The sequence below is a fragment of the Neophocaena asiaeorientalis genome, unplaced genomic scaffold, assembly GCF_003031525.2.
Source record: "Neophocaena asiaeorientalis asiaeorientalis breed wild unplaced genomic scaffold, Neophocaena_asiaeorientalis_V1.1 scaffold201, whole genome shotgun sequence".
NCBI lineage: Eukaryota > Metazoa > Chordata > Mammalia > Artiodactyla > Phocoenidae > Neophocaena > Neophocaena asiaeorientalis.
Genome location: NW_020171805.1, coordinates 342123 through 367278, shown reverse-complemented (window position 1 = coordinate 367278; position 25156 = coordinate 342123). Strand labels below are relative to the sequence as shown.

Here is a 25156-nt window from a genome sequence, read left to right as displayed (position 1 = left end):
TCCCTAAGCCGGAAAATCAAAAGGGATCCTCTAGAGGGAAGAACAGAAATGGGCAGGCTTATTTTTCCATGCCTCTTGTTAAAGCAAGCAAGGATTGTTTTAGTTCCTGCTTTATTTACTTCCCTGCGGTCTGCTTCTCCCTCTAATGTACACAGCCTCACACCTTTTTGAATTTTCTCCCAGCTCTGGTCTAAAGTAATTTTGGTGCTGAAGGGCAGAGGGAGGGAAGCTGCATGCTCAGAGTGGCCATGTAATACACAACAGCTGATCTCTTCTGACATTTATCTCTGCTCCTGAGAGGAGATGGAACAGCTCACTCATGAAGATGAATGTCATACAAGAGCTCTGCCATCATGCATCCTTCCCAGGGATCTCAGGAGAGAGATTTGGTGCTATACAGAATATTAGAAACTCTGCAGACACAGGGCAGCCTGGTGACTTGACTGCCCTGCCTTATTAGATCCTGTTAAGTGAAATGATGCTCCCATGTTAAACAGAGCCATCGTCATTATAAGGTTATCTAATTCACTCTCTATCTTGGCATTTGCTTCTTTCATGCACACAGAGAAAAAAAAAATACTTCTCAAAGATAAAATAAAAAAAATGACTTCCCAGCATATTTTAACGTACAAATGGAAGGAGACTGAGTTCACCACCATGCATTTGTGTACTTTGCTCCTTGCTTCATTGAAAGCTTTATGATTTTAAAAGTGCAGACCCTTCTGAGGATAAATTGTTCAGGGAATGGAAAAGCAAAGGGGAGCCTTTTAACTGTGGAATGGCTGATCTATCCATATCATCTTTGACCCAACATGCATCTAGGATCTGGCATATTTGAGAGCACACTTGGTTTTCACCAGGTTTCTTCTCCGCCAAGAAGAGCAGACCAAGGAGAGAAAGTTTCTGGAGTGAAACTTCTACCACTCATTAATGATGTGACCTTGGGGCAAATTATTCCAGCCTCTCTCAACTTCAGATTCCTCATCAGTAAAAGGGGATAATAATGGTATCTACTTGATAAATCTGTGCTGAGGATGAAGTGAAATGAGATAAAGCACATGGAAATCTTACAACAGTGTCTGGTGCATAGTGGATGTTCAGTGAGTGTTAGCAATTATTAGTAATTAGTAGAAGCTTCTTAGTGGCATCAAATACCAGTGACATAAAGAATCATAGTGGTATGAATAATTTTCTCACTAGCTATCATCTGGATTATTTTACATTCCTTCTGTTATTTTAGACTTCAGGTTTATAGGTATCTCTGATTTATGAAAACCGAAACTTCAAATTCTTCCTTGCTGAATTGAACCAAAAGACCTCTTGTCCTTTTATCCATTCTTAGGAGACAGGTGATAAAATGAAAAAGAATCTTGTTTTTGGGGTAAGCCCACACCTAGGGTTGAATCCTGTTTATTGTGCTTGTTGTGTGGAGTTCCTCAAGACACTTAACATCTCAATTTTCCCAGTCTGTACAGTGTGCATAATAATACCTTGAAAGGATACAATTAGGATTAGAGATAAGATGTGCCAAGTATTCTAATTATTACTTCTAGAGTCTTAGGTCCATTTATTCTACAGGCCTTAGCTGAACAGCTGCTAAGTCCAGGTACTGTGCCCAAGCGTGAAGATATACAGACAAATAAGCATAATCCCTGACATAAAGCATGGGCAGTGAGGGAGAGGCACAATGTGATAAGAATTATGTAAAAGGGTGGATATTGGGGAAGACTTCCTGAAAGAGGAAACACTTGCGTTGAGTCTTGAAGGAGGAAGAAGAGTTGGCCAAATGAGGTAGAAGGAAAGCATTTCTATACAAAGGAAGAACATGGGAACCATTTGAAATATAAAGGATGAATGTTACTGCCTTGCAAACATCCCTCAGTATGTTCATATCATAATTGGGAAAACAAAAAGAACTTGATAGGATCTCACTTTATCATGGACAGATCTAATTGTAGCAAGCCAAGTGTTTCACTTTGGAGATTTATGGAACACTTCACTTTGAAGAAGGTGAACTTGGGAAAGTTTAAAGGTTTCTGAAGAGGAAAACTTTGCTAGAGGTGGAGTCATCTCCGGGACTCTCCCACTACAATGCAGCCACCAGGAGACTCCAGTGGGGAAGCCTGACGTTTGCTTTAGTTTCACCTACAGTTTAGACCCTGGATTAGGGTTGCAAGTGAATCTCCTTTAGCTGAAACTCATCCTAAATGAGGTGATTTTCATTTTTCTTAAATTCCAGCCATCAGCAACCATCCCGAAGAGGGCTGGATTATTAGTGGGGAGCTTTTAGTCTTGCCCACGACAGTCTTGTCCATGAAGCTACAGCAAGGGTGTGTGTACAACAGGTGTAGGTGTGTGTGTGTGTGTGTGTGTGTGTGTGTGTTTTGGGAGGGTGAGGAGGTAGATTTTATAGCCCAAACTACCATTCTAAACTTTCCTTAAATCACTAGAACCTTGGTCCACAGAAGCTCAAAAGCTAAAAATTATTCTATTTTATTTCTCTCTCCATTTCACTGTAGCTGTTCCCTGCCTGGAGTCCAGTTTTGGTTTGAATGGTGGAAAGAGCCTAGGGATGGGAATTGCCTGGGTGGTAACTGAATGGGTGTGCCAGGGTGTGTAGGGACTGGAGTGATCCAGAACTGAGAAAAGGGCCCTTGGGGTGTGCAAGTAACACATACGTTGGGCTTGGCACAGATGCAAGAGAGGGGTTATGGAGTAGATGTGAGATAGGTGTGCTGGGGCAGGGTGTGTTGAAGCATGTTGGGCCCTGGCTGTTGACTGAGAATCCGGGTGCCAAGGGCTAGGAGAACAGAAAGGCCTGTGGGTCAGCAGGAGCCATGAAGATGTGACTGCAAACAGGATCAACCCTGGGGGAGACCGAAGAGTCCAAGGTGACTCCTACAGCGAGGTGATGGGACTCCCGTTCAGGAATACATGGTCAGCTGTAGCCACTCCTGGGTGTTCACCTGGATTTGTCCAGTGCCATCTTTGTCAAGAGATTTGAAGGCACGGAACATGGCATCCAGTCTTACCAGGCAGCTGATGAAGTTGTCAAAATCCATGTTCCCTCCCTCATCTGAGTAGCGTCGGATGATCCTGTTGTAGAGATGCTCATTCAGGCGGAATTCTGCTGCCTCAAAGGCCCCTGGGAGTTCACTGCTGCCAATGGTCCCTGAATGGGCAATGTCAAACTGTTTGTATATGGCCTGCCACTTTTTGATGTTGTTCCACAAGTACGTGAATTCCTCGAAGCCCAGCTTGCCGGTCGTGTCACTATCCATAACAGCCACCATGCTGCGACATATGTCAATGCCAATACCATCAGTCTTCAGATCAGGATGTCGGGTCACGACTTTGTTCAGAATGTTCACGACTTCTGTGGCACTGACCTCCATATCCTCTCCAGCCAGCTGGGCAAAGAGCCTCCGGAACTGCCGGGTCTTCTCACTCTCATTGGCCTCGATGTTGGAGTAATGGGTGCGAGGGGGCGGAGGCTCTGGGTTGTACTGCGCAGCCGCATCACTAATGGCGCTAATGACCCCGCCCAGGATGCGTACGGAAGTTCCGCTGCGGCGGCCGCCGCCGCCATTGCCGCCGCCGCTGCTTCCTTATCTTCTGCAGCCGCCGCCGCTGCCGCCTCCGGCCAGCTGAGCAGGCCTCCGAGCACATGCCGTAGGCCCCCGCGTCCCCCGCCGCCTCGTCCACCCTTTAAGAACGAGTTAACCAGGAACATGGCTGTGACTCAAGATTCCGCCTCACTCGCGCGTCGGCCGGTCAGCTAGTCTCCATATTCTTATTTTTACTCTCTGTCTTGTTCTCTCTGGTGGCTGGTGGTGTAGCATAGAACTTGCTTAGGATGAATGTGCCTGTGATGTGACTTCAGTGTACTTAGTACCGTGGGAAGCCTAAAAACAAGTAAGGCTCCTGTCAGATGAGACCACCCCCACAGGCCTCGGGGGCATCTTATTAATCTTGAGGAAAGATGCAGGCTCTGTCTCCACTGCTTGTAGGTGAAAAACTTGGGGATGGCAAGGCACTGGATGTATGTTTCCACCTGCTTTTACCTTCATGAATATATATGTGTGGTGTGTGTGTTTTCACACTCGTGCATGTGAAGCTCTATTCCACATTCTGATTGGTTGTCAAAATGTTGATCATTTGACCAAAATGTTGACTGGCTCATTTCACTTAGAAGAGAGGTGTAATTGACTAGGTTCAGCTAGGTGTAAACTAAATGTGTGATTGCAGTGGAGCCTTGAAATCAGAATGAATAAAGGTAGAGCATATGTGGTTTGCATGCTTTCTGAGTTACCATCTGCTTCTTTACATACTTGCTAATAATCAGAGCCTTAGCTCCGGAGAAACTATAGAACTTTGGGGAAATCTGGAGAAAATAGACTCAATTAGGTAGCAAGATCCAGATGGCACCATGGGTAAAGATACCTTTTTGGGGACTTCCCTGGTGATCCAGTGGTTAAGACTCTGCTTCCACTGTAGCGGGTGCAGGTTCAGTCCCTGGTCAGGGAACTAATATCCTGCATGCAGAGCAGTGCAGTCAAGGAAAAAAAAGTTGCCTTTTTGAAGTTTCTAGTCCTGTAGTCACAAGGGATATGGGTCCTATTAATAGGTTGCTGAAAAGCTGGTACATCGTTGGGGATTTCCTTCTTTCCCTAGGATGACAAAGGATCCAGGGTGCCATATTGGCAGAAGCTGATGCAAGAGAAATGTATAGCCTGATAGGTCATAGCCCATGGAACTACCAATTTCTCTTACTCCCATTCTTAGTTTTATGAATATTGAAAAAAACACAAAACCAGACAGTAGATTTTCTGTTTCTTCCTTTCTTGCTCAGTTGATCTTTTTGCTTTGGTGGGAGGTGTCATGAAGGTAGCAAAAAAGGCAGAAAAGAATAATCCATATTTTTCAGATTTGCAAGAACGCACAGAATAATTATCTGCTATTTCTTCCCTCTCCCCACCCTTTCCCCCAATGAAACCCCAAAGCACAATGGACAAGAAGCCAACATTGTAAATGTTCAAAGGTGGAATTACATCTTTTGGTGTCCTGATGTATTTTGCATTATAATGCAGCCTTGATAATAACATTTCTCAGGAAAGCCTGCACAGCTGTCTCAGCATCTAGAGGCAAGGAGGGAGTGTAACTGGCAGTGAATGGGGAAAATATTGCTTGGAATGTACTTCTGGGTGCAGATTACTTTGATACTGTCCTCTGAAGTATCAACATTGGTTCTTCGTCTTTAACAAAGGAAAATGTGCATTCCCAAGCTGTAAGAAGCTGAACCACATTTGGGGTGACAAATGTATTCCTTTGGGAAGAAAGTATTGTGTAGTGGAAAGAACAAAGGCCTTGCGGGCAGATCTGGGTTTGAGTCCTGTATTGGCCACTTACTAGCCTTTTGACCTTTGACAAATGGATTTTTCTAAGCTTTTGTTCTTTCATCCACACAATGGGTTGTTACAGTAATAACAAGATGACATACATTGTGTTGAGTTGGAACTCTGTATAGAGTAGTGATTGCTAATAAACCAGCTGGCAGGCCGAAAGGAAAGGAGGAGCTGGACTCTGTGTTATCTAGAGAGAGGCAGGGGTTGAGGAACCCAGATTTGGGTAATAAAATATATGTCTAATAAAATCCCAGGAAGAAGAGAATTATTCACATTTTCCTCTGTTTTCTAGTTCAGTGACTCTATAGCCTTCATTTTCAGACACAGCAAGGAAAGGCCTATGGCATAGATGCCACAATTAGGAGACAGATGGATTAGCCTAGATGTAGGTGATTTGGGCTCATGACCTGGCAGTAAGCTCACTTCTCTATTTCTCCGTTTTCTACATTTTGCTCACCAGGTGTTTCAAGTGAAGGACGTTTTGCTAGTATATAACACCAAAGGTTTATGGCATCTCGAACCCTAAATGACTGTTTCCCCCAGCTTTCCCTCATTCTCGTCTCTTCTCCTTTCTCTTGTAGAAATCATTATCGCCAGAGCGCAGCCATCACAGGGGCAGAGTCTGGGAAGTGCTATTACACCCTCACCTTTGCCGTCACCTTCCCGCATGCCGAGGATGTCTGCTACCTGGCCTACCACTATCCCTACACCTACACCGCCCTCATGGTAACTTCCTCTCTACAGCCTTATGGCGGCCCAACTGAAGGGGCTCTCTGAGGTTTTCCTGGAAACATTCGGGATACCCTGTCATCCTGGTGGGGACTTCAGCCTTCCAAGGGAGCCAGGGTTTGTTGTCACCAACTTGGTGGCTTTCTGTTTGTCCCTTTTCCTTCCTTGGACAAGAGTTCGAGGCTGAGGTCATGACCAGTGACATTCTGGAGGCCCCAGTGGCATATAGCGCTCTTCGTCTGCAGGTTGAGTGTGGGAGGTGGAGGGCAGGGGGACATTTCTTAGGGGCTCTATCTTTAAAAAGCCCTCAAATTAAGCAAGGAGAAATGAGATTGGAATGAGATCATTCCGTTGAAATGGGGTAAAACCATGCAGGTCAGCTGAGATGCAGATTTAAAGGACATAGACGCATTGAGAGGAGTGAAGCAGAGGCTGAGGAGGTGAAGCTTGGAAAAACTCCCTGAGTTCACCTGACAGCTGCTTCCCCATTTCCAGTGGTTCCCACGGCCATGGGCTGGAGGCTGTTAGAAGGATCCAGGGCAGACAAGAAGGGTGGAACAATAAAGCATTGAATCACTGCAAATGAGGGTCACAATCTTTTTATGAGAGGAGGGTAGTGTCAACCTGTCCAGACTCGAAGTCTGCATTCCGATGTCCTATCAGGCCCTGCACAGGGCTCATTTGACCAATCTGAGCAAACTGCTTAAACCATGCAGTTTCCTGTCATTTGAAAAAGTTGGCAAAGCATCCCTTTCCCCTAGCTATTTCATGGATATCCTGAGGATTAATGAGCTAAAGTATCTCTTATAAAATAATTTCACCCTCTGCATTAATGCAAAATGTTATTAGCATATTTATAATAATATGTGTATAAGCAAATGGATATATCACTTAGCCTGAAGGATGAGCACTTTCATTGCGAGTCTGTGATAAGGAGTTGGAAAAGATGATAACCAAGAACATCTTTCCCCTGAGAAGGAATGTTCAAGTATAAATACAATTTTTTCTCCATTGAGAAGGCATACCTTAAACCACTTGGCTAACTGCCTCATAAAAGTACATCTGCCCTTCTCTCCATATGTTGGTTTGCCTAAAGAGAGATTCTTTTTTTTTTTTGCTATTTCCCAGATTGCAAAACATATACAGCTAGTATTATTTGCGTACTGCACTTAGAGATCTCAAGAACTTAATCCAAGAAATGTGCATCACAGGCTTTGCTGTAACAAGGCATGTTTGTTTTAAAACGTGCTTATTGCCTTTAGGGACTTACAACAGGCAAGATTCATGATCCCCTTCAACAGCTGTTCTTATTGTCTGGCCTGTGAAACCCTGCACATGAAAAGTCTACTGGGGAAGGGGATTCCTTTTTGAATGAGGGTTTGCCTTTTCCATCGGGGCGGGGGGGGGGAATGATCCATGGTTCCAGGACAGTATTCTTTACCCTTGTTAGAATATCTTTGACCTCCTGGAGATTCTCAGTGGCAATTAGTATAAAAGTTTAGAATACAAAGGGGCTTGGGGAATTGTCTAATTCACCTTTATCATTTATAGATGCAAAAACTGAAGCCTAGAAATCTCACATTTAGCTAGTGGCCAAGCAGGGAACAGAGTACTGGCCTTTGACATCTATTCCTGTCTGAATAGAAAGTCTGAAACTCCTTCAGCCGGCTTTGACTACATCTGGCTTCTTACTTTGAATTTCAGACTTTGAATCAGCTTGTAGGCACTTAGCAAGGACCCATCAAAGCATCTTGGAATAAAAATGGGATCATGTTTGGGGAACAACACTCTTCTCACCTGAACCACATCCATAGCACCCAGAGTTACAGACAAAAATCTTGGGTTGATGACTTGAACTCAACCATTCGAGGTTATATAATCACACAATCTGATGATTATATGCACGTATAAAAGTGGGCTGCCATTGCACTAACTGCTGTATGTCATAGCTTTTGTCTTTGGGACCACTCAGTACTCTTGTCAGACTAAAGCACAAAGTCTAAAGTTTACAATCAACAAATAGTTTAGGAGCCACTGAGGTCAAGTTGGGGATAATTTCATATTGAGGGGGGACAAAAATTCAAGAAAAGAAGACCCCACCATCACTTGATCTAAGTGAGAGGAAGAGAGAGGTCTTGTTCATTGATGCTTATTGGCTTGTTACTTTGCCTATTGACTGAACCTCTTCCCACTAGGAAGAGGAGAGTTAATGAGAAAGACAGGAAAAGGGTAGCTTTTCATTTCTTTTAAATGAGTAGAACAGAATAAGAAAGACGATTTGTTACTTGAAGTAAAAAATGTATATACTCAATTTTAGGTTTTACATTTCCAATAATGGGCTTTGTCTTCTCCAGGTTTAAGACAATAATTGACTCTGTGACTTCTCTTAAAAAACTCTTCCTCCCATCATGAACAAAATAAGTACATTCTGTAATGCACACTAGTCATTTTTATTTTGGGACATGTCCTAAGGAGAAACAGGTTTCTTCCAACAGATCAGTGATAAATGTGAATGATACCCCAAGGGCAGAATTAACTGGATGTTACTTGGGGGTTGTGCTGAGGGGTGGAAAATATATTTCTATGTGGAATTCACAGTTTCGTAAATCACTTATAATATGGATTACACTCACTAATTATAGACATTTTTATAGCAGAGGACATGTATTTTGGAGGTTTTTCAACATGAATTTAATTTTGCAACCTTAAAAGTTTTATTCTTCTCTTGTAATAAGGGAATTAGTATTTGGATCTTTCAAATTGATATCTTCCAGATGCTTGCCAGGAACTCTGTTGGATAATTGTCCAAATTATAGTATTAAAATAAAGCTGAAAGAAAGAAATACAATATTATTGTAATTATTGCAAAAGGAGTTCTATTTAATCATCCATCTCAAGGTGTCAATAACTGCAATGATTGTTAAAGTGTTGTTAGCAATACTTGTTAAAGTACTTGGATTATGTTCTGGATTGCCCCTAGGTAGCCAGGAGTATTGGTTGAAAATGGCGCCCCAAGAGAGTTTCTGATGGACATTTTAGAGAGTAAGAAAATGGGACCTCACTGAGAACTTACAACTGCATGAGTTGGCAAGAGATAAGAAAAGTGATCAGAAGTAGGGTACATGTGTTGGGAGAGCTTAAGGCTTTTGACATGTGTTGGGAGAGCTTAAGGCTTTTGAAGGGTAGAGTAGGGTTTTCACCAGACGCATATACCCACTGTGGTAGATGCTACCACCATCATCTTTAGAGATAAAATGGAGTGTACTGTGGGGAGAGTAAGGGAGGGGAGGGGGAGAGAGGGAGAGAAAAAGAAAGAATCGAGAATTAGAATGCCATATTCACAATCTCTTATAAAGGGCTCACGTTTAAAATGTGTCAAGTAGGAAATATCGACTTACATGTGGTGGATCAAAGATGCAATGAGCAAGTCATAAATCAGTGTTGTCACTTAATCAATAGACAGACACCTATCTTTGTATGGGCCAAAAGAAAGGACAGGCACCAGTAAAGGGTCCTGATGTTGAGGAGTTGAACACAAAGAGCCATTCTGGAGGAGCTGAGGTGTGTGTGGATGGTGAAGTCACTGACCACAGGAACCCCTGAATTCCAGGATTTTGAGCACAATGTAAGAACAAGTTTTGGAGCAGACAGGCCTGGATTTGGGTCTAAGCTCTGTGTTGTCTTGCAATGTAGTCATGGGCAAACTATTTAACTTCTTTCAGCCTCAGTTTTCACATCTGTAAAATTGGAACCATTGAAGTGGTTATTCTACGGGTTATCAAGATTACACGACTTGATACATAACAAGTGTTAGCCAAGTGCCTACAACTAGTAAACAATATTAGGTGGTGACCATTAGAACGCTTATTCTCTTTTTTTTAATTAATTTATTTTTATTAATTAATTTATATTTTTGGCTGCATTGGGTCTTCGTTGCTGTGCACGGGCTTTCTCTAGTTGCAGCGAGCGGGGGTTACTCTTCATTGTGGTGCACGGGCTTCTCACTGCGGTAGCTTCTCTTGTTGCAGAGCACGGGCTCTAGGCGTGCGGGCTTCAGTAGTTGTGGCTCGCGGGCTCTAGAGAGCATGCTCAGTAGTTGTAGTGCACACGCCTAGTTGCTCTGCGACATGTGGGATCTTCCCGGACCAGGGATCAAACCCATGTCCCCTGCACTGGCAGGTGGATTATTAACCACCGCACAACCAGCGAAGTCCCTATTCTCTTTTTTATGATGATGTGTGATTATTTTCTCTGTTGGACGGATTGGAAGATACCCATTCCACAATACATAATAAAATTAAAATTATGTAAAAAAAAATCCCAATAAAGGACCAAAAAGAAATAAATACAAAATCTACTGATGGTTTTCTTAGGGTGGTTGATTATAATTATTTTTTCTTTGCTCTCTTTTCCAAATCATCAGCAATATAACTTGGTTTACTTTTAGTGGAAAAAGGGTATTAAAGTCACTAACCAGCAAATCTGTGAATACACGTCTAGAGACTAATCACTTCTCTCAGTCTCAAAGTCAATCTGTATAACTTAGGGAGAATGGTATTGGCAGACTGGGGCAGTTTGAGAAAGCTCATTAGAACCTGCTTACAGCATGTTCTCTTTATTTAGCTTAAAGGTGTCATTTCTTCTTCTCTTGTGATGAGCAGCCTTCGATTCTCTGATGAATGTATTTAAGTGACAACTGAGAACTAGGCAGTACGCAAATAAAATAGGCCATCTCCTTAGGGGTGAGCTTTCTTCTGAATTAGGGGGGACAGGGAATGTAGCAGTTTAGGGGATAACAATGAGAAACGAACGATTTTTGAGTGTATAGTGCTTCTTACTTTTTCAGTAGCCACCAGCAGGGTAACCTGCTGAGGTCAGGTGATTTTATGGAAGTTTTAAGGGAGTAGCTGATAAGGCAGAAGGGGCAGAAGACTCCTGCCGAGAGGCACCAGTGAGGCTGCAGGCTAAGTTATCAGCTGGATGTCTTTCATGGGTAGGTAGGATTTTCTTTTAAGACAGCCTCTCTGGGGGTTTCCATAATTGCCTTGAACCCATTCCCATTTTTATAAAGAAACCCACCCCTGTGGCTTCCGCAGGGCTGTTATTACGGTTGGTTGTTGGCACACACATTCAGAAGCCCTGCTTCTCTCATCAGTGATCCCAACAATATCCAATTAGACATGGCCTTGCTGGACCTGAGATGGGGGCATTCACCTAAAAATCATCTTCAGGAGAACAATACAAAGGCATTTTCGCAAATGGCAAACCAACAGAAGTTTATAATTGGTTTACTTCTGGAAGTTGTCTGTGTGACTGGAGCTAGAATAATGCACTAAGCACAGAGGTGTTATGTATTCGGTGGCAGGTGGAATAGTCAAAGGGACAGAGATTTCATCGAGGGGCACAGGGAGATGGCTGCATGAACAATTACAGAAAATGGGCTTAAGCTAAAAGATATTAGGCATTTGTTGAATTGTAATATTAGTAATCATGAAAAATGTCATAATAAAAAATTAACAAAGAGCTCATAGGAGAAGAAAACTTTCAAACTTTGCTTCCTCCAGCATTGCCCGTTAACGTGACAGTGTTTTAAAGCAGTGGTCCCCAACCTTTTTGGCGCCAGGGACCAGTTTCGTGGAAAACAATTTCAATGGGCTGGGGACGTGGGGATGGTTTGGGGATGATTCAAGCACATTACATTCATTGTGAACTTTATTATTATTACATTGTAATATATAATGAAATAATTATACAGCTCACTACAATGCTGACAGGAGGTGGAGCTCAGGCTGTAATGCAAGCGATGGGGAGCTGTTTTAATACAGATGAAGCTTCGCTGGCTCGCCCTGCCGCTCACCTCCTGCTGTGTGGCCCGGTTCCTAACAGGCCACAGACCGGTAGCGGTCCATGGCCCTAGGGTTGGGGACCCCTGTTTTAAAGGACAATGTACGGGGGCAAAAGATGGTTTTTCTTTCTTTTTTTTTTTTTTTACTTTTTTCTTTTGTATCTAATTGTGTTTGACGGCTTCTACAGACAAAACTGCTTCCAAGCCTCCTTCCCTTATCTGATTTATAGAATCTAGATTTTATTTTTTTTCAAGATTTGACAAGAAGAGATACGGCCTGTTTGTAACTTTTGTGATATCACAGAATGATGGCCAGTACTTTTCTGGAGAAGGGTCTCTATCTCTCCCCCATCTCCCCCACATCTTGTAGCCATAATAAAATGTGAAACAAATAGCTTTGATGGCAAGAACAAAACAAACAAACAAAACAAAACAAAACCCCTCAATTCAGCAGACAGTGTTTCCCAAAGCATATTCTACAACACTCCATGATCCTGAGATCTTTAGAGAAAAAGGGTTGAAGAGTCACATAAATTCTTGAAACACTGTTTGCTAGTTTTTCTTCTAAGAGTTCAAAATGTGTATTGGCATGTTCAAGAATCTGAACAATTCTGCAGCCATGAAAATGTTTTCATTTTCTTTAATTCACCATATTCCAGGTGCCTTGGCTATGAATCTCCACCCCTCTATACCCCAGCACTTAATAACATCCTGAAGATTACATTTTGGGAAATGCTTCAGGAAAGGGTATTGATTTCCTAGTTTGGGGGCCTGGTATCTTGATAGTAATGGTGAGGCAGGGTCTACTCAGTTCAGATTTCAATAATTAATATTGGGAGCAACTTTCACCCAGAAATGTATGAAAGTGATTAAAATACTTTGTTTACGATCACAGAGTATCATCTAAATCCAGGGTGATCTTGCCTCTTTATGAGGGTGCTGGAATTTCCTTTTACCAGCGTGGCTGAGATGGGTGGATATTCTAATGGGATCATTTTCATTCTTGTCCTGTGCCTTCTCTCCTGGGATGCCAGATGGACACTTCTTCTATTAGTGCTTTAATTACACTGATTTAATATTTACTTTCTTTCTAATATATGAATTTCTTTCATGAGCTTCTTTTAGGAGGATGTTTTTCTATTCCTTAATGGTTTTATTTTTCCTGTTTTTAAAACCATTTTTACTTAAGTCTAATTTCATTCAATTATTGTCAGAAAATGTGGCTTGTATAATATCTGCTTTTTAAAAACTTTTAGTGAATATTCTTTATAGTCCTGCATATGATTAATTTTTGTTATAGTTCCCTGAATGTTTGAGAAAAAAATAAAGGATGCTCTCTGTAAAGACAGCTTGACATATATCTATAAAAAACAATATTGTTCAGATACTCTATATCATTTTTTTTTGCAATTGATTTATTCAAGACTGAGGTACTGTTTTAAAACCTCCCACTCTTAGTACAATTATTTCCCTTTCTGCCATTTTTGGGCTGTACATTTCAATTCTGTGTTATTTGATTCTTAAGAGTTATGAGTTTTTTATCTTCATTGTGAATTGTGCCCTTTATCGAAATAAGATTTTTAAATCCCATTTAATGCACGTGGTCTTGAATATGACTGTCATATATCACTATTGCCAGGCCTGCTTTAATTTATGTTTACTTAACCATTTAGTTTCAATATTTCTCTTTTAAAATATTTTAGTGGAGGCAAACAGAACAAGAAAATAATTTAGGAGTGTTTTTCATACACATCATGGGTCTTTTTTTAATTCTCTTTGAAAGTTCCTTTTATATACAATAGGCAGTGGGATTTTGAAAAAACTAATCTGAAAGTTTTTGTCATTTAATAAGGCTGTTTAACCTATTTATACTCAAGACAATTTTTGGTGTTACTTCTGTCATTTTGGTTTTGTGCTGTTTTCCATGCTTCACTGCTTTTCTTTCTTTTTTTCTCTCCCCCTTCCCCCATCCCTCCCTTCTTTCCTTCCTTCCTTCCTTCCCTTTCTCTCTTTCTTTCTCTTTTATGCAACATGGAGTGACCATATTTTTTTTGATTTTTTTTCCTACAATGTTTATAATTCTACTAGTGTTTCCCTTTTAGTTTTTAAAAAAAAATTGAACCTACGTTTCCTTATCAAAAATAACAGCTAAAATTGAGTGTTTCCTGTATGACAGGCACTTCTCATACACAATAAACCGCTAAATTATAGCAATCATTGAATGACATAGGTAATGCCATTTTATATACATTTTAAAGATGAGAAAACTGAGTTACAAAGAGGTTAAGTACAGAATTCACACGACTCTTCTAGAATCTGCAACCAAACTTGGAACCCAGGCAGCCTGACTCAAGAGCCTGCCGTCCTAGTCATCTTGCTATTCTGCCTTTCCATTTTCCAGGAATTAAATAATATTATGTTCATGTAAGTTGAAAAGTTAGTATTTTGTTTTACTTTATTCCTTACTTACACATTTCTTTTTACTTTCGTTTTAGAACCAGATGATGAGATTAACATTTGATAATATGTGTTTTCTCCCTAAAAAATTATTTTTTATGTTTGTATTATGTAGTAACTGTGTTTTCCAATGGTCATTTGGACAAAACTTGTTTAACTGAACTGTCCTTTGATATCATTCTTTAGTTTGATTTGGGGCAGCTGAAATTTGTCTTCAAGCTATTATTGTCAATAAAGATAAGGATATGTTTTCTGAGCTCTTGCCTAACTGAGCATGTATGAGCAGAAACTCATGAGCAAAACCTTGGCTGGTTATAGGTTTACTCGATTATAATCCTCTTTACTTTCAAACTCTAAGCAGGGCCTTTGTGTTTGTGTGTATACCATTCGTTAGCCTCCTTGTCTCCTCGAGGGTGTGAGACTACCACCTAATCTCTAGTGCTGGTGCATCACAGCAATGCATGGCATTCATTAGCACTTGACAGACAATCAGAAGACTGAAGTACAAAGGTTTGGTCAGATAAATGGGCCTTAGCTGAATCTCATCTTGAACCTGGGGTAGCCATGATCCTTCTAATTCCTTTTCTTAGTATTGTGTCAAATGCGGGCTCCAAGAAATACCACCAGAACAACCTGTTTCTAACACAGACCTAAGTGTATTGCATACCTTGGTGTGTTACATAGAATAATGTCCACCGCCCACCCCAAGATGTTCATATTCTAATCCCTGGAACCTGTGAGGATGTTACTTTATGTGGCACAAAGGACTTTGCAGATGTGATTAAGTTAAGCCTCTTGAGATGGGGAGATTATGTTGAACTATTAGACTGGGTCCAATGTAATCACAAGGGTCCTTAGCCATGAACGAGTGAGACAAAAGAGTCAGAGTCAGAGAAGGAGATTTGACCACGGAAGCCAGGGTAGGAATGATGCGATTGCTGGCTTTGAATGTGGAGGAAGACACCATGGGATAAGGAAAGCAGCTGACCTCCAGAAGCTGGAAAAGGCAAGGAAATGAATTACCTTATAGAGCCTCCAAAAGGAGCGCAGTCCTGCCAAGACCTTGAGTTTTGCACAGTAAAACCCATTTTGGACTTTTGACCTCTGGAACTGTAATACAGTAAACTTGTGTTGTCTTCATCCACCAAATTTGTGGTAATTTGTTAGAGAAGTGATAGGAAACTAATATATTTGATAAAGGAGAATGTGACAGAATCTTGATAGTGTCTCAAAGGGGGAAGGGCAAAGCTGGAGTATTTATTAAGACTTTAAAGTTTTGTTAAGTTCAGGTATTTTAATGAAGGGGCTTGATTAGCATTGGGTAAAGATCATGATATAATGGTTAAAGATTGGTGGACAGTAAGGCAAGAAACTTGAGGAGAGGGGTTCAAAGGGTCTTGGATCAAGTCATTGATACCTTCTATTGAAGAATTGATGAGATGTTCCTGAAAAATAATAAATTTATGAAAAATAAATTTATTTGTAATTTCTATTTTCCTGGGCAAGAGTTTCCTAGGACATTAAACTTATGTTGATGCAGACAGGGAATAATAAATTCATATTAATCTAGGAAACAGGCTGTGTGGAGGCAGATGATTTGGGGTCTCAGTTGCAAGGAGGATATGATTCAGGGTCAAATTTTCAGGTATCCCTGAAGCTATAGGAAAGGCCACAGAATCATCTGGTAATCTTTTCTTTCCTTGGAACTTTTTCGTTTTCCTTGTAAGTCAAATGTTTCCATAGAGTACAAGTAGATTTTAGTCTATTCCTACCCAGATGCTAAGATTTTTACTTAGGAAATGGTTTCTCTTACTTCCCAGTGTATTGGTTTTCTATTGCTGCGGTAACAAATTAGCACAAATTTGGTAGCTTAAACAATAAAAAAAATTAACTTACAGCTCTTTTGGTGAGAAGTTCAACATGGATAAAAATCACTGGGCAAAAATCAAGGTATTGGGGCTGTGTTCCTTCTGGAGGATGGTGGAGGAGAATCTATTTCCTTGCCTTTTCCAGCTTTTAGAGGACACCACATTCCTCAACTTTTTACCCCTTTACCCCCCAGCATGGAAGGCTGAGTCCTTTGCATGTGGTTCTGGTCCTTTGTGGCTGGGGAATGTTCTCTGCTTTTAAGTACTTTTGATTAGATTGGCCCCAACTGGTTAATGCAGGATAATCCCCCCACCTCAAATAGACCTCAGTCTTAAACATATCTGTGAAGTCCCTTTTGCCATGTAAGGTAACATATTGACAGGGTCTGAAGATTAGGGCATGGACATCTTTGGGGGAGCCATTATTCTGCCTAGCACCTCTGTAGTAAATCTTTTTCACATGTAAACACTTCCTCTACCTTTTGAAGGCATTACTCCATGTTTCATAAGATATATTATGAATCTTTTATAAATATTTTCATAGGAGTCATGTTTGTTTCATTTGTCTAGCAGACATGTTATTTGTTAAATAACAAGGTGGGCAGTTTTTCCTCGGCCCTCTTAATACCTGTTTGAATGTGTTAATACCTATTTGATCTTTAGCTGGAAGGACGATTGTGTGCACTGACGTTCTTGTGTTGGAGAAGGACCGCTTCCCTTTCGCTGGTTACTGAAGTCACCGTGTACCTGTTGTTAGGGTATGCAGTGTGGTTGGGAGGCAGTCTCTTAACATCTTTATGACTAATTCCACTGTTTGGGTTATTGAAAGTATCTTCAGAGGTCTTAAAGATTGTTGACCAAGAACCCTGTTTTCAATGGTTACCCTATTTAGGTATCTTTCTGCATTTTAAATGAGTGTTTAAATGGGAAGGTAGGGTAGGGCCAATCAGTTGCTACCAGTTAGTGGTTCTCTTCGCTTAGCATTCTCCCTGGATCAGTTGCTTTCTATTTTCCTTCAGTATGCTCCTAACTCTCCTTATATTGCTTGATTCTAAAGTAATCTGCACTGCTGAAGCTCTGTCTCATGTTCCCGAGTGTCCTGCATGTACTCTGTCTTCATGGTAACAGCATTCTTTACATGCAACTGTCATGGGAAGGATGTTGTCTGCCCCTGCTCTTTTGCTTTCAGTGCAACTTGAAAACAGATATTCTAGTGTGCAGACACAGGCAGGCATGATGCTTCCTGTTCAGCCTCGCTGAACTTCTTCCGGGGAGTAGGAAGAGCACCCCTTTTAAATCACTTAATGCCCACGGTCAGGCAGATTAGGTTAACAAAAATACTTCTAGGGGCTTCCCTGGTGGCGCAGTGGTTGAGAGTCCGCCTGCCGATGCAGGGGACACGGGTTCGTGCCCCGGTCCGGGAAGATCCAACATGCCGCGGAGCAGCTAGGCCCGTGAGCCATGGCCGCTGAGCCTGCGCGTCCGGAGCCTCTGCTCCGCAACAGGAGGGGCCGCAACATTGAGGGGCCCACGTGCCGCAAAAAAAAAAAAAAAAACTACTTCTAAACTATAAGGAGTTAGATGAATATAAGCTTTGTTGCTGCTTTCACCTATTGTTATTATCAAAAAATTTTAATATACACTTCTGTTTAATCTCTGCTCCAGACTCACCTTGACGTTCTGGAAAAAAGCGTGAACCCCAAGCAGGTCTACTTCCGTCAGGAGGTTCTCTGCCAGACGCTAGGAGGGAATTCATGTCCATTGGTGACCATCACTGCCATGCCCGAGTCTAACAGCGCTGGCCACCTGGAGCAGCTCCGTGAGTAAACGGCAGACCCTCTTCTTTGAAGATTTGGTGGTGAGGGTGGGGGTCTTCAGAGTCTTGGAAGCACTCTGTCCCTTGGAGATCAGAAGCTCCATAAAGTGTTGGGGACTGGTCTACCTTTATAGAAACCCAACTCTTCTTGATATGACAAAAGGGTAAATATTCATGTTGTTCTGTTATCAAAGGGAGAAAACAATAAATTGCAAATTGTCAGAAAGATGAAATGACTTGTTGGAATTGAGAGCAGTTTACAAGTGATGGTCATTTCTGCTAAAACAGAACCAGGACTGGAAAATGAATCACATTTTGCGACTCCTAATCCAGGGACTTTTCTCACCATGCCCACTCTCGTTATACTACACTCACGGTCAGTCAAGGTTAGGAAAGGAAGGCAGTTGAGGGTTGGAGCACTGGCTGAAGAATTCCCTTGATGACTTGGATTACAGTTTGGATCAGAAGAGCTGACAGTGTGGAGGAGGCTCTAGCCAAGAACTGTAAAACCAAACCAAAACACACAGGCATACACACACACATAGACACACTCTCACAGACACATGAATGCCCATTTAATATTAGAGTCCTGAGCACAAATGTGATTTGCTTGTAACCAACCAGCTTTTTCTTTTTTTTTAAATGTCTTTATTGGAGTAAAATTGCTTTACAATGTTGTGTAGGTTTCTGCTGTATAACAAAGTGAATCAGCTATATGTATACATATATCACCATATACCTTCCCACTTGCATCTCACCCCACCCTCCCTATCCCACCCCTCTAGGTGGTCCCAAAGCACAGAGCTGATCATCCTGTGCTATGCTGCTGCTTCCCACTAGCTATCTGTTTTACAGTTGGTAATGTATATGTATCAGTGCCACTCTCTCACTTCTTCCCAGCTTACCCTTCCCCCCTCCCCGTGTCCTCAAGTCCATTCTCTAGGTCTGTGTCTTTATTCCTTTACTGCTCCTAGGTTCATCAGAACCATGGTTTTTTTTTGTTTTTTCTTTGATTCCAGATATATATATTAGCATACGGTACTTGTTTTTCTCTTTCTGGCTTACTTCACTCTGTATGACAGACTCTCAGTCCATCCACCTCACTACAAATAGTTCAATTTTGTTTCCTTTTATGGATGATTAATATTCCATTGTATATATGTACCACATCTTCTTTATCCGTTCATATGTTGATGGACACTTAGGTTGCTTCCATGTCCTGGCTGTTGTAAATAGTGCTGCAATGAACATTGTGGTACATGTCTCTTTTTGAATTATGGTATTCTCAGGGTATATACCCAGTAGTGGGATTGCTGGATCATATGGTAGTTCTATTTTTAGTTTTTTAAGGAACCTCCATACTGTTCTCCATAGTGGCTGTATCAGTTTATATTCCTACCAACAGTGCAAGAGTGTTCCCTTTTCTCCACACCCTCTCCAGCATTTATTGTTTGTAGATTTTTTTGATGATGACCATTCTGACCTGTGTGAGGTGATACCTCATTGTAGTTTTGATTGGCATTTCTCTAATGATTAGTGATGTTGAGCATCCTTTCATGTGTTTGTTGACAATCTATATATCTTCTTTGGAGAAATGTCTATTTAGGTCTTCTGCCCACTTTTGGATTGGCTTGTTTGCTTTTTGATATTGAGCTGCATGAGCTCCTTATATATTTTGGAGATTAATCCTTTGTCAGTTGCTTCGTTTGCAAATATTTTCTCCCATTCTGAGGGTTGTCTTTTTGTCTAGTTTATGGTTTCCTTTGCTGTGCAAAAACTTTTAAGTTTCATTAGGTCCCATTTGTTTATTTTTGTCTTTATTTAAATTTCTCTAGGAGGCAGGTCAAAAAGAATCTTGCTGTGATTTATGTCACACAGTGTTCTACCTATGGAATCCTCTAAGAGTTTTACAGTGTCTGGCCTTACATTTAGGTCTTTAATCCATTTTGACTTTATTTTTGTATCCATGTTAGGGAGTGTTCTAATTTCATTCTTTTACAGTTTTCCCAACACCAGTCTGTCTTTTGTCCATTGTATATTCTTGCCTCCTTTATCAAAGATAAGGTGACCATATGTGTGTACGTTTATCTCTGGGATTTCTATCCTGTTCCACTGATCTATATTTCTGTTTTTGTGCCAGTACCATACTGTCTTGATACCTGTAGCTTTGTAGTATAGTCTGAAGTCAGGAAGCCTGATTCCACCAGCTCCGTTTTTCTTTCTCAAGATTGCTTTGGCTATTCGGAGGTTTTTGTGTTTCCATACAAATTGTGAAATTTTTTGTTCTTGTTCTCTGAAAAATGCCATTGCTAATTTGATAGGGATTGCATTGAATCTGTAGATTGCTTTGTGTAGTACAGTCTTTTTCACAATGTTGATTCTTCCAATCCAAGAACATGGTATATCTCTCCATCTGTTTGTATCGTCTTTAATTTCTTTCATCAGTGTCTTATAGTTTTCTGCATACAGGTCTTTTGTCTCCTTAGGTAGGTTTATTCCTAGGTATTTTATTCTTTTTGTTGCAGTGGTAAATGAGAGTGTTTCCTTAATTTCTCTGTCAGATTTTTCATCATTAGTGTATAGGGATGAGAGAGATTTCTGTGCAGTTATTTTGTATCCTGCTACTTTACCAAATTCATTGATTAGCTCTAGTAGTTTTCTGGTAACATCTTTAGGATTCTCTATGTATAGTATCATGTCATCTGCAAACAGTGACAATTTTACTTCTTCTTTTATGATTTGGATTCCTTTTTTTTCTTTTTCTTCTCTGATTGCTGTGGCTAAAACTTCCAAAACTAGTTGAATAATAGAGGTGAGAATGGGCAACCTTGTCTTCTTCCTGATTTTAGAGGAAATGGTTTCAGTTTTTCACAATTGAGGACAATGTTGGCTGTGGGATTGTCATATATGGCCTGTATTATGTTGAGGTAGGTTCCCTCTATGCCTACTTTCTGGAGAGCTTTTATCATAAATAGGTATTGATTTTTGTCAAAAGCTTTTTCTGCATCTATTGAGATAATCACATGGTTGTTATCCTTTAGTGTATTAATATGGTGTATCACATTGATTGATTTGCATGTTGAAGAATCCTTGCATTCCTGGGATAAACCCCACTTGATCATGGTGTATGATCCTTTCAATGTGCTGTTGGATTCTATTTGCTAGTATTTTGTTGAGGATATTTACATCTATATTCATCAGTGATATTAGCCTGTAGTTTTCTTTTTAGTCACATCTTTTTCCCGTTTTGGTGTCAGGGTGATGGTGGCCTCATAGATGAGTTTGGGGTGTTCCTCCCTCTGCTATATTTTGGAAGAGTTTGAGAAGGATAGGTGTTAACTCTTTTCTCAATGTTTGATAGAATTTGCCTGTGAAGCCTCTGGACCTGTTCTTTTTTTTGTTGGAAAATTTTTAATCCCAGTTTCCATTTCACTGCTTGTGATTGATCTATTTATATTTTCTGTTTCTTCCTGGTTCAGTTGGAAGGCTGTACTTTTCTAAGAATTTGTCCATTTCTTCCAGGTTGTCCATTTTATTGGCATATAGTTGCTTGTAGTAATCTCTCATGATCCTTTGTATTTCTGCAGTGTCAGTTGTTCTCCTTTTTCATTTCTAATTCTGTTGATTTGAGTCTTCTCCCTTTTTTTCTTGATAAGTCTGGCTAATGGTTTATCAATTTTGTTTATATTCGCAAAGAACCAGCTTTGGGATTTATGGAACTTTGCTGTTGTTTCCTTCATTTCCTTCTCATTTATTTCTGATCTGATCTTTATGATTTCTTTCCTTTTGCTAACTTTGGGGTTGTTTTGTTCTTTCTCTAATTGCTTTAGGTGTAAGGTTAGATTATTTATTTCAGATTTTTCTTGTTTCCTGAGGTAGGATTGTATTGCTATAAACTTGCCTCTTAGAACTGCTTTTGCTGCATCCCATGGGTTTTGGGTTGTCATGTTTTCATTGTCGTTTGTTTCTTGGTATTTTTTGATTTCCTCTTTGATTTCTTCAGTAATCTCTTGGCTAATAAGTAGCATACTCTTTAGCCTCCATGTGTCTGTATTTTTTACAGATGTTTTCCTGGAATTGATATCTAGTCTCATAGTGTTGTGTTTGGAAAAGATATTTGCTATGATTTCAGTTTTCTTAAATTTACCAGCACTTGATTTGTGACCCAAGATATGATCTATCCTGGAGAATGTTCCATGAGCACTTGAGAAGAATGTGTATTCTGTTGTTTTTGGATGGAATGTCCTATAAATGTCAATTAAGTCCATCGTGTTTAATGTATCATTTAAAGCTTGTTTTTTCCTATTTATTTTCATATTGGATGATCTGTCCATTGGTGAAAGTGGGGTGTTAAAGTCCCTTACTATGATTGTGTTACTGTCAATGTCCCCATTTATGGCTGTTAGCATTTGCCTTATGTGTTGAGGTGCTCCTATGTTGGGTGCATAAATTTTTACAATTGTTATATCTTCATCTTGGATTGATCCCTTGATCATTTTGTAGTGTCCTTCTTTGTCTCTTGTAATAGTCTTTATTTTAAACTCTCTTTTGTCTGATATGAGAATTGCTACTCCAGGTTTCTTTTGATTTCCATTTTCATGGAATATCTTTTTCCATCCCCTCACCTTCCGTCTGTATGTGTCCCTAGGTCTGAAGTGGGTCTCTTGTAGACAGCATATATATGGGTCTTGTTTTTGTATTCATTCAGCCAGTCTGTGTCTTTTGATTGGAGCATTTAATCCTTTTACATTTAAGGTAATTATCGATATGTATGTTAGTATTATGATTTTCTTAATTGTTTTGGGTTTGTTTTTGTAGGTCTCGTCCTTCTCTTGTGTTTCCTGCCTAGAGAAGATCCTTTAGTATTTGTTGTAAACCTGGTTTGGTGGTGCTGAATTCTCCTAACTTTTGCTTGTCTGTAAAGGTTTTAATTTATCTGTTGAATCTGAATGATATCCTTGCTGGGTAGGATAATCTTGGTTGTCGGTTTTTCCCTTTCATCACTTTAAATATGTCCTGTCACTCCCTTCTGGCTTGCAGTTTCTGCTGAAGGATCAGCTGTTAACCTTATGGGGATTCTTTTGTATGTTATTTGTTGCTGTTCCCTTGCTGCTTTTAATATTTTTTCTTTGTATTTAATTTTTGATAGCTGATTAATATGTGTCTTGGCATGTTTCTCCTTGGATTTATCCTGTATGGGACTCTCTGCGCTTCTTGGACTTGGTTGACTATTTCCTTTCCCATGTTAGGGAAGTTTTCAACTATAATCTCTTCAAATATTTTCTCAGACTCTTTCTTTTTGTGTTCTTTTTCTGGGACCCTTATAATTTGAATGTTGGTGTGTTTAATGTTGTCCCAGAGATCTCTGAGACTGTCCTCAATTCTTTTCATTCTTTTTTCTTTATTCTGCTCTGCAGTGGCTATTTCCACTATTTTATCTTCCACATCACTTATCCGTTCTTCTTCTTCCTTCCTCAGTTATTCTGCTATTAATTCGTTCTAGAGTAGTTTTTATTTCATTTATTGTGTTGTTCATCATTTTTTATTTGCTCTTTAGTTCTTCTAGGTCCTTGTTAAACATTTCTTGTATTTTCCGCATTCTATTTCCAAGATTTTGTATGCTTTTTACTGTCATTACTCTGAATTCTTTTTCAGGTAGGCTGCCTATTTCCTCTTCATTTGTTTGTTCTGGTGGGTTTTTCCCTTGGTCCTTCATCTGCTGCATATTTCCTTGTCTTGTCATTTTGTTTAATTTACTGTGTTTGTGGTCCCTTTTTTGCAGGCTGCAGGGTCTTAGTTTCTGTTGTTTTCTGTGTCTGACCCAAGTGGGTGAGGTTGGTTCAGTGGCTTGTGTAGGCTTCCTGGTGGAGGGGACTGATGCCTGTGTTCTGGTTGGTGGGGCTGGACCTTGTTTTTCTGGTGGGCAGGGCCACATCTTGTGATGTGTTTTGGGGTATCTGTGAACTTAGTATGATTTTAGGCTGCATCTTTGCTAATGGCTGGGCTTGTGTTCCTGTCTTGCTAGTTGAGTGTCATGGGGTGTCCAGCACAGTTATTTGCTGGCGTTTGGGTGGAGCTGGGTCTTAGCGTTGAGATGGAGATCTCTGGGAGAGCTTTCGTGGATTGATATTTCATGAGGCTGGGATGTCTCTGGTAGTCCAATGTACTGTACTCCGCTCTCCCACCTTAGAGGCTCAGGCCAGACATGAAACCGGAGCACCAAGACCCTGTCAGCCACACGGCTCAGAAGGAAAGGGAGAAAAAAAGAAAAAAAAATTATTAAAATAAAAAAATAAAATAAAAATTTAAAAAAGGAGAGAGCAGCCAAACCAATAAACAGATCCACCAATGATAACAAGCGCTGAAAACTATAGTAAGATAAACATAAAAACCAGGAACAAATCAGTCATAGACAGCAGACCCCAAGTCTGCAGTTGTTCCCAAAGTATGCTGCCTCAATTTTGGGATGATTTGGTGTCCATTCAGGTCTTCCACAGATGCAGGGTATATCAAGTTCATGGTGGGGATTTAATCCGCTGCTTCTAAGGCTGCATAGAGAAATTTCCCTTTCTCTTCTTTGTTCACACAGCTCCTGGGGTTCAGCTTTGGTTTTGGCCCAACCTCTGCATGTAGGTCACCCTCAGGCATCTATTCCCACCCATACAGGATGGGATTAAAACAGCGGCTGACTAGGGGGCTCTGGCTCACTCATGCCCAGGTGAAGGAGGGGTATGATATTTATAATGGTTATGTGGGGCGAGCCTGCGGCCACAGAGGCCAGCGTGGCCTTGCAACAGCCTGAGGCACAGTGTGTGTTCTCCTGGGGAAGTTGTTCCTTGATCATGGGACCTTGGCAGTGGCGGGCTGCACAGGATCCTGGCATGGGGGTGGGGGTGTGTGGATAGTGACCTGTGCTTGCACACAGGATTCTTGGTGGCTAGCAGCAGTGTTAGCATTTCATGCCCGTCTCTGGGGTCTGAGCTGATAGCCACGGCTTGTGCCTGCCTCTGGATCTCGTTTAGGTGGTGCTCTGCCC

At 40.8% G+C, this 25156-nt stretch overlaps 2 protein-coding genes across 2 annotated transcripts in view; one reads left to right on the top strand and one right to left on the bottom strand.

The window, feature by feature from the left end:
* The window catches only part of AGBL1 (AGBL carboxypeptidase 1), a gene marked incomplete at its 3' end in the record, with an annotated part of 388115 nt that overhangs the window by 113788 nt on the left and 249171 nt on the right, over positions 1-25156 (top strand). The window contains exons 16-17 of the mRNA XM_024749339.1: positions 5987-6131; positions 17970-18123. Of these exons, the coding sequence (XP_024605107.1) occupies positions 5987-6131; positions 17970-18123 (299 nt within the window). The remainder of the gene's footprint in view (positions 1-5986; positions 6132-17969; positions 18124-25156) is intronic.
* On the bottom strand, positions 2920-3763 carry LOC112402283 (calpain small subunit 1-like). The gene is made up of 2 exons (XM_024749135.1): positions 3643-3763; positions 2920-3610 (listed from the first exon to the last, which is right to left on the bottom strand). The coding sequence occupies exons 1-2, from the start codon at positions 3731-3733 to the stop codon at positions 2925-2927; spliced, it is 777 nt and encodes a 258-aa protein (XP_024604903.1). The 5' UTR covers positions 3734-3763; the 3' UTR covers positions 2920-2924.

Bases quoted from the DNA above. Each gene is read 5' to 3' on its own strand.
- LOC112402283 (XM_024749135.1), bottom strand. From the start codon at position 3,733: ATGTTCCTGGTTAACTCGTTCTTAAAGGGTGGACGAGGCGGCGGGGGA. The intron at 3,611-3,642 runs CGGAGGCGGCAG...GCTGCAGAAGAT, and splicing joins CGGAGGCCTGCTCAGCTGGC to AAGGAAGCAGCGGCGGCGGC.